The sequence below is a fragment of the Eurypyga helias genome, unplaced genomic scaffold, assembly GCF_000690775.1.
Source record: "Eurypyga helias isolate BGI_N326 unplaced genomic scaffold, ASM69077v1 scaffold15489, whole genome shotgun sequence".
NCBI classification, from domain to species: Eukaryota; Metazoa; Chordata; class Aves; order Eurypygiformes; family Eurypygidae; genus Eurypyga; species Eurypyga helias.
The window spans coordinates 17,230-27,075 of NW_010270238.1; the positions used below are offsets into that span (position 1 = coordinate 17,230).

General features: G+C 38.5%; 1 protein-coding gene across 1 annotated transcript in view; it reads left to right on the forward strand.

The window, feature by feature from the left end:
• CWF19L2 (CWF19-like 2, cell cycle control (S. pombe)) overlaps window positions 1–8,598 on the forward strand; it is a gene marked incomplete at its 5' end in the record, with an annotated part of 12,010 nt that extends 3,412 nt beyond the window's left edge. Inside the window, 4 exons of the mRNA XM_010158383.1 lie at window positions 2,665–2,820; window positions 4,170–4,250; window positions 7,436–7,537; window positions 8,458–8,598. Coding sequence (XP_010156685.1) covers window positions 2,665–2,820; window positions 4,170–4,250; window positions 7,436–7,537; window positions 8,458–8,598 — 480 coding nt within the window. The remainder of the gene's footprint in view (window positions 1–2,664; window positions 2,821–4,169; window positions 4,251–7,435; window positions 7,538–8,457) is intronic.
• Window positions 8,599–9,846: the final 1,248 nt, after the last annotated feature.

The window sequence follows — 9,846 nt, forward strand, 5'->3', positions numbered from 1 at the left end:
AAGCAGCATACATTTTCTCAGTGACTAAACTAACTTTCTGATGCCAGAGTAATATTTTATATTGCTGTTGAGGGGAAAAAAGAATAAATATCACACGTAAATATTCAGAAAATGTTGTATTGAGCACTATTTTTGCTGGGATTTTTTTTTAAGTTATGTTGGAATAAAGCGAAAAGGGTTCTTTTATATTGTATGCCTTCAGGCACTTGAATTTAACATATTGTGTGTTTTAGACTGATGTGCTCGCTTGCCAAAGTCAATATGCATGTGATGCTTTTTTACTATGAGGAGATATAAATCTTTACATGTTCTGTGCTGGCATGTGTCTGTCGACATGTGTCAATGTCGTGTGCATCTGAGCATAAGCCAGACCTCTTACTTGCTCTTACGAATGGTTTTGTCCTTTCCAGTGCTAATTATGCTTGACATTTTGCCTGCTCAGAATTTGGGGGATAATATATTTTAAAACCAGAAATTGCAGCCTGGGAAATGTTAGCTAACATCTGCAGATGTTCTAGGCTTTTCAGTAGGTTTGTGTTTCAGTTGATACTGCAGGGTAGCAACCGTAAGTCAGAGTCCTTCCCAACCTGTGGTTTAGTGTTTCTCTTACCTTACCACAGTTGTTTCCTTGGTGTATTTTGAATTTGAGGTCTGGAGCTGGGGTGAGGGGAGAAGACAACAAGCTGTTAACCCAGAGTTGTCTGTCGCTCGGCACAATGAAGTCCCATACCAGTTATGACACGGTGACCTGTTTGCTGAGCAGCATCTTGTAGGTGTGTTTCATTGGTGGTCTTAAGGGGGTGGTGGCAGCGTTTTGTCACAGCATGGAGCAGCTTGTTTGTGAGGAAAAATTTGGGGCAGAAGGTCCTGCTTTGGAGAGCTTAAATACCTGGTTAAGATACATATTTGGCCAAGTTTCTGAGACTTCTAGTTTGATTCATACTGCAAGATGACAAAGGGATGGGGAGAACAGAGCTCAGTTTCTAGTCCTGTTATATTGAAAACCTGAGAGCGATTTGTTTTCTGTCTGTTTTATTTCGGTACTTGCTGATGTTTATGAATATGGGTATTTGCTTGTGCATTAAGATAGGAAATCTTAAACCTTTAGATGGCATTAGCCTTTTAATTGTGTTGTTCTTATTTCTAAGCATTGTTAATTGATTTCCCTCCCCCCCTCCCCAGTGCAAAAAAGACAACCCATGAGTTATCTGAGTTGCAGAGCTATGGTCTCTGATGCTAATACATTTTCAATTATTTCTTGGCTTACACTGTGGAAGTGGTATAGGGTGTGCGTATAAAACAAAGACCTTTTTAAAAAGCAGTTTTCAAGATCTTGAGACACTTTGCAGCATTCAGCCTGTCACAAAGTCCTGTCTTTTGTGCTTTTGAAAATTAGTCTGAAGGAGTTTCTGAAATCATCCCTTGTGCTTGATAATTTAGTTCAGCATCTACATTGTAAGCTATAGAATGATGCTCTTGCCTATCTTGGATGCAAATACTGATGGCCAAGAGTCAGGGAGCAGTGAGAGCAGGCTGCTCCACCTAAAGGCAATCAAGGATGGAAGGAGACGGGCAAGGCAGGTGGGGGAGGCCACCTCACTGATAAGGGGCAGTCCCACAGTACTCAAGCCAGGAGAAGAGAGCAGGTCCCGTGATGGCAGGCAGGGTCAGCCACAGCCCAGTGATGGCCAGACAAGACTGCAGCAATGAGTTAGATTCAAGATCAAGTCAACAAGCCAGGGTCAAGATCAGCCAGGCACGTGGCTGGTCGCAGGCATCCCTGAAACCTGCTCTGGCAGGAACCGAAACTGAGGGCCTGAGCTTAATTGCCTCTCCTGAATGAAGAGAGACCAGGCTCTCACTTCTCACAGCTCTCTTCCCCAGCTCTTTCTGCTGTGTCTGATGCCAGCTTCCAGCCGCACCATGTCAGAGCTGCCCACTTGCACAGGCAGCCAGAGCCCCGGCAGGAACAAGAGGCTGGAAAGCATGTGGAGGGCCTGGACACTGGAGCTAGCAGAATTAGAAAGTGGAATACACTGTGAATAGGTGCAGCACTTAATCCCTGTGAAGGGGAACTGGTAATGTTGATGCCAGGTGTATTACAGTATTGCATTTGGTCAGCTTCCATGGAAGTGTAGTGGTGGTTATAGCCATAACTTTCTTTTGAGACAGTTAATATTTTCCTTAAAGGTCAAGGATGCCAGGTGGAAATGTTTTTTTAATCTGTGTATTTGGAAGGAGCAATGAAAGGATAATGGTATCAGTAGTCAATACAAGCCAAGACATTACTTTCTTACAATTTGAAAGCTTGGGATCTGCTATTAAAGCTTTGTTGTTTTATAGAGCATCGCAGTTATGAAGGTCAATGTAGTTTTAATTTCAGCTGTAAAAACATGCGGTATTTATTAAAACTGAGTTTGTAGTGTTAATTGTAATGCATATTTCACAACTGTTTTCTAGACTTCCTATGTTTTATCATAGCAAACATAGTTCATATTAAATTGTTGAATAAGGCTGAATTTTCCTAGCATGATTGCTGCTGTTATCTATTTAATTAAGAGTTTATTATGAATATAATATGCTGGTGAAATAATACAAAATACTATATCTGAAAGCTTTGAAAAGTTCATTCAAATGATACATTGCTTTTTTTCCTTTAAATAGATGTTCCGAAATGCATTGGTGAAAATGTTTGAAGCTAGAGACTTGGACTGTGTTTTCCTAGAAACAAACATGGGTATGAAGAAACGGTATCACATGGTGTATGAATGCGTTCCTCTTCCAAAAGAAGTAGGAGATATGGCTCCGATCTACTTCAAGGTACATGAAAATGTGTTTTTTCCTTGGGTCATTTGAATATATTTATCATAATTCATCTACTTCTGGAAAACTTTTTGTTGATATTCAAGTACTATTTTTGGAAAAATGGATTCTTTGATCCTACTTCTTGATCCATTCTTTGATCCTGTTCATTGATCTTAAAACAAGCTCTATGAGGTCATACTGTTTTTCAGGTAGTCAGTGGAAGAGTTGTATGTCACTGTGTAGTTGCTTCAAGTCCGAGTTCACTGACAGATACTGGGAGAAGATGAGAGAACTGTAGTTTCTTGAAGTGCTCTAAGGATTGCAATGCGTCTCACTTAAGTCCTGTAATATAAACTTAAAACCCCATATGTATGCCTTGGCAAGCATAAAATGAGAATGTAACTTCAAGGGTTTTAAGAAATACCAATACATAATGTTTTATTCCCATTTTGTTTCAGTAAGCCCAAATTTTATATGTGTTTTATGTCTCTGATGAACGTGAGACAGCATGATAAATATTTTCCTGTAGCTTTGCTGGTCTCTTTCCCCTGATCCTGTAAGGAAAGGTTCATTGGAGCTTCTGCCTGGAGCTGAGGTCTTTTGGCTTTTAGCCACTGGATCATGATTTGCCTTTTATAAGTATATTATTTGTGCTTTAAAATACTATTTTTGGTTTCTGCCAATAATGTGGTTGGTTTTTGAAGCTGAGCAGTCAGTCTGACAAACAGCAATTCAATAACTTTTAGTGCATTTGAAACTCTCCACCTGGTTGATTTTATGCTAGTAAAACTTGTGTTTTGTCTGAATACTAAAGGAAAGGCAAAGTACAAGATTTAAAGATTTAAAACTTTCTTTCAGAAGTTTCCACCCTTGAAATACACAGCAAATGAAATTTAAAAGGTACCTGCACTATACCACACTATACCAACTTCCACAGCATGGAGGATACAGAGACAGCTTTAAAGGTTTTTATGTGCAATCAGCCTTCTAAGCTGGATTCACCTCTTAGTGTTTAAAAAAGAAAAAAAGCTCATATAGTGTAATGAATTCATAAGAGGTTTTCTATGAGCTTAGTAAAAAGAGAGTGTGACCTTTTAGTTGAAGCTTTTTAAGAGATAATTTGTGTCAGGCAAAAGTTAAATTAAAAAAATAAAAAGGAATAGAATTAAGTGAGTTTGAAGATATTTTACAGTGCCTTTATAAAGTGTGTAAGTTCTAGCAATCAGAAAGGTTGCCAAAAATAAAGTTACTCTCTTAAGAAATAATTGGTATTGTAGTGCAGTGTACTTCATTACACTGAAAAATTAGTTCCTTGCTTGTTGTATGAAGGACTATTTTCACATTAACTTAAAATGATTTTACAGAAAGCTATAATGGAGTCTGATGAAGAGTGGTCCATGAACAAGAAGTTAATTGATCTTTCTTCAAAAGATGTTCGGAAATCTGTAAGTAATGAAATGTATTGGACACTGAATTTCTCAGCAAATTCTTCTCATCTTTTTTCGTTATTAACTGTTTCAAAGAGAGAAGAAAGGGAACACAATTAAATTAGTGCATCAGAAGACAGCATAGGTATGATGAGAACTGAGAGTCTGACTGAACTCCTAACTGACGTTAGGGAAAGGATTCCTATTTATTTCAACAACGGGTGGACTGAGCTGCAAGCATTGGTTGAAAACAAAGCTGGCACTTTGAGGAGATGCACCAGCCTAATTTTCTTGATTAACTTTAAGAATTAAGGTAGATCAAAGATTTGCAAATTACTTTACTGGAAAAATATGATGTGTCTTTTTCATTGACTTAGAAGAGCCTTTGTGTTGCTAAGTTTATGATGTGAAATTATAAATAGTGTTATAAGTCTTTCTTTTGAAAACAAGGGAACGGTATTCTGTCTGTCTCCTGGATACTAAACTGAAACATCTTTGTGTATACAAATCTTAAAGGAATGATGCCGATACTGTTAGGTTCAATGATTGTTCTATCTTTTTAATATTAAAGCGGAATATGTGTGATAACTTGACTTTATCACAAGGAGTTGACGACTATGTAGTAATAATAGAAATTTCTGAATGTGTCATTTAGTAAATACAGTGCCTTTGTGCTAAACCAGTACCAGTTTAGGAGAAAGAGGAGATGGGTTTTAATAAGACATGAAGCCTGTTATGAAAAAAGGTGAAATTAAATGCATAAGAGTAAGGGATTTGGTGGCTCTGTAGTATAAGTTTTATACATTGTGATGGCTATTGAACGAAACCAACAGTGATAGGAGTTGATACTCCTTGATATGTAGTAATAATACTAAATTTCTGAATGTGTCATTTAGTAAATACAGTGCCTTTGTGCTAAACCAGTACCAGTTTAGGAGAAAGAGGAGATGGGTTTTAATAAGACATGAAGCCTGTTATGAAAAAAGGTGAAATTAAATGCAGAAGAGTAAGGGATTTGGTGGCTCTGTAGTATAAGTTTTATACATTGTGATGGCTATTGAACGAAACCAACAGTGATAACAAATGTAGCATGAAGACAAAATTTTATTCTGTCATGAAAGCTAAAATGGCATATAAATGTACCAGGAGTCAGCTGTGGGTCACCTTATTCGAAGTGGTGAGGCTTCACTTGGAAGACTTGGGTCTGGTTTTGGACACAGTAGTTTAAGACAGTGGCAGAATAGGAGAGCACAGGTTAGAAAACTTAACTAAAGAAACTGGTTTAGGTGTTGTGCAGTTTAGGAAGGAAAAGGCTGAAATGGGGTGTGGTGTTAGTGTTCTGTACATAGGATATTTTCTAAAATAAGATAGTACTTAGCTGTTCACTAGCGCTGTTGGGTGCAGACAAGCAGCAATTGAATTAATGTGTGGCAAGGACTTAAGGAAGACTTTAGATGGATGTAAACAGAAACAAAATAGGTATGTTTTGGATATCTTCTGCTTATGGGTGTTTCAGAGCAGTGAAAGCCAACATCTGTCACAAATAAATAAAGTATAATTTTCTTGGCTTATGATAGGGCACCAGGACATTTGATTTCTGTAAGAATCCTCTTAGCCATACATTAGTGTCTTAGTCACATTTGTGACTGCGTTATATACATATTTGAAGACAAGTCAGTTTTCAAATTAAATCACGACACTTCTTTTAATTAATAAAATGCATCTGAGTGTAAATAGTTACACAGTTGTGTGATTTTTAACATCTTTTTAGGGTAAAAGGAATGTCTGTAGCCTTCGAGAGGATATGACAATATAGTTAGAGACTGGACAGAGGTTTGAGAGGTGTGTTAGATGGTGATGCCTGGAATAAGGGTCAGACATGGCTGAGACATCATCTAATGGGCAGATTGTGTGCAGAAATTGGGATATGGTGCGCAGGGGCAGAGCCTAAGCGTCTATCCCTTGCACAGCATCAGGGCCTTCTCTGCGTCTCCCTCTGCTCCCTGCAGTGAGGGAGCTGGGAGTGGGCAGTGGGCTGGGAGGGCACACAGCCAGGAGAGCTGACCTGTCAGTAAGCGCTGTTCAGCAATAGTCAAAACGCTGGTGCGTTGTCCGCGCTGGTTTAGTCACAGGTCCAAAGCACAGCCCCATACAAGCTGGAGTGAAGAAAACGAACTCCATGGCAGCCAGACCCGATACATTGCTAGATACAAGTAAGATAAAGCTGGTGTTTTCCTGGGCGTCACCTGCTGACCCTTTTTTTTCCCTTAGGTAATGATTTTTTAGTTCATTTAAAATGTTTGATGTTTCTTGCTATGCTACATTGCCCTTCTGTATAAAATCTTAATTTTTGGAGTGAATTTTCAAGCATTATATGGAATATGCCTTGTGAAAATTGCCTAGTTATTTGGATTGTAGGAGAGGAGATGTTTATAAATTTGAGGCTTTGTAAATCTTGTCTGTACAGGAAGATCCTCAGCAATTAAAAGAGTGGAAAATAACTTGTTGCAGTGAAACAACAGAAATTACTTGCCATACTGTAGCAAGTGAATCCACTTCTGAGGCACTTTTCACTCTGTCGGACTGAAGGGTCTTTCCCTGTGGCAGGTTATCCAGTCTGTAGACTGACTGAATTCTTAAAATAACTGAATTGGCTAGTTAATGACAAATTCCAGTCATGTAGTGGGGCTTTTCTGGTGGTGTATTCTCCATAGGGGTGTTTCCCCTTCCCCCTGGTGTCAACGTTTCCTCTGGGTAAGCATTTCCTGTTATCACACAACACCTCATCTTTAACAAATGCAACTTCCTCGTACTAGTCTTAAAATTTCTATTCATCCCATGTAATTCAGAGTTGTGGAGTCAGGAAGGCATTTGATAAGTGTGGATGCTGTTGCCTGGTTGCTCTCTGTCTCTTACCTGGTGTTGTAGCTGTGTCCTCTGGACATTCTGCCACCCAGTAATCATCTTTTCAGCATTCAGTGTCTCTATCTAGTTGTTGTGTGTTGTTCTTTCCTCTTGCCTGGTGGTTTTTTTTTTTTTTTTAACTGTTTATCTGTAGCAATTCTATAACTCTGAGAGGAAGTTAAAAATAAAATGTGATATTATGAACTGTACAGCCACTTTCAAAGTCATTAAGTTGCATGGAGCTTAACTAAACCCCTACAGTCTGTTAAAGATCTAAAAATGCTTTTGTGTGTGTGTAGGTTCCGAAAGGATTCCCATACTTTTCTGTGGACTTTGGTCTTCAAGGAGGATTTGCTCATATCATTGAAGATCAATACAAGTTCCCTCATTACTTTGGAAAGGTATTGTCATGTAAAAGATCAATTTACCAATTACACTCTCTTTTGTGAAATTTAATTACTTAAAATAGTGCTGCCAGAACAGTCACTTTGATGTACCTCACCCTAGTTTATTAGCTGACTTTTCTTGGTGAGTCATTGTAACTCAGCTTGGTGAGTAAAGGAGTAGTTGATTTCTTCACTGGCTGATACTCAGAATGTGATTCTAGATCCATGTTTCTCTTGAATCAATAGGAATTCTCAATATTTGACGTATAATCTAATAGATGGGGAGATACTTGCATCTATTTAGCAGTTTTCATGGCCATAGTGTTCTCCTAAGGGTGCACTGACTCCTGCTTGTATAAATTAGGGTTCATACACACACAGACTCACAGATTAACTACACAAGTATTTTACTAGGATCACAGATTACTCCTAGTAAAATACTTGTGTAGTTAAATTACTCCATGTGGTGTAGAGAGTGTTGTATATGCAGGAAGAACTGGAGTAAATTCTTCATTTCTTTATTATGTCACATCAGTCATTTACTAAAAAAGTCAATATTGTGAAAATGTTAAGAGACATTGGGGAGAAATAGAACTTCAGAAGAAATTTAAGAAAAGTTCCAAAAAAGCAAGCTGCCCACTTTTCTCTTGTCACAAATGTGCTAATATATTAACAATCTTTCAATATTAGGATATTTATGCAGTGCATTGCTATGATATACTTAAAAGAATTATGCTGAGGCAACCATTTCACAACTACAGTTCTACTTTTTGAGTGGGTATATTTTTCGGATTTCCCAGTTTTAGTAACTGGCACTTGAAAACAGTGACAAATAATCTCATCATTTGAAAAAATACTTGTCTTTATTCTATGGTGAAATAGTGTTAAGTAAGATGGTAATTTTGCATTTATCATTCTTCCTTCTACTTGCAAAGGAAATTATTGGTGGCATGCTGGACTTGGAACCGCGGCTCTGGAGAAAAGGAATCAGACAGAACTTCGAGGATCAGACTAAGAAGGTGTTGCAGTTTGCACAGTGGTGGAAGCCATATGACTTTACCAAAAAGAAAGAATGAACACATCTCTGCAGTCAAGGACTATAGAAGCCATACGTGATGTTACAGGATATTTTATATGTTAAGAATAATACTAGTGTGTTATGTATGCAAATATATTTTAAACCCGAGGATATTTTTAATAGAATATTGGTTAATTGCTGATTACCTGTTTCTGTTTTGGACACTGTGGATCACGTGAACCTGCAAGCCTGACAAACCAGAAGTGTACAGTGTTTTTAGTTTTTCAATTTTTTAGCAGAGCCAAAAGAATAGTATCCATGTGGCTATGGGAGTGCTTCAGAATGCAGCTTCTGGTTTTGGGTTTGTTGTGATCTTGGAGGTAATGGATTTTTTTTATATTGTATTTCGCATAGAGCTGGTGCTTAATTACCATGGTGACATTTTGTGGAAAGTCTACACTATTTTAAGAACATTTAGATTAATACAAATACATTGTTGCAGAAAATTGTTTTCTGATAGTCCCTGTGTTCTTTAAGTTGAGGTCATTGCACTAACACAAACATTCCCATAGGATGTGATCAATAAACCTGCTAACTCTCGCCCTGCACAAGAATTAAGGATTTTTTTGTACTTTCTTTCAATATAAAGTAGTATTTTTCAAGCTAACCTGTTGCACAAAGGATGGGGAGACAGTCCATAGCAGGCAGCAGGTGACAACTTTAATGGTAAGGTACTTTTGATGACAGTTAAAACAAACAGACAACAACAAACAACCAAAAACCCCAAAAAAGAAAGAGAGGAAGATGAAAAACCTTAAAGAAAAACACTCTCCAGTGGCCAGCAAAGAAGAAAATGGTCACAGGGATCTCCCTGGGTGACTCTCCTCCCCTCAGCATCCCCGCCAGTGGAGCAGATGGTCTGCTGTGACAGTTTTCCTTGGGACCTGCTCCGGCTCCCTGCTGGCTGTTCCTGCCTGTGGTGCTGTGAGTGCTGGTTGGAGCACGCTCTGATCAGAGGCAGGAGTTGCATGTCAATTGATTGTTCAGCTTTGTGCATGGATGTCACTGGGAAATGCCTGACTGCTGGTTTAAGGACTACTGTCTACAGTGTCTACTACTGTCACTAGGTTTTGGGATTTTTTGTAGACAAGTTACAAAATGGTGGTAAGAAAGAGCAGGGAAGAGGGGTAAAAAGGAAGATTCTTGCATCACCGTCACTTTCTGTGGGAAACCTGACATAGCAGTCTCAGGCTTTGCAGGTGCAGATCTGGGAGAACAGAGCAAGGGCAGAAGGACAAGGATGGAA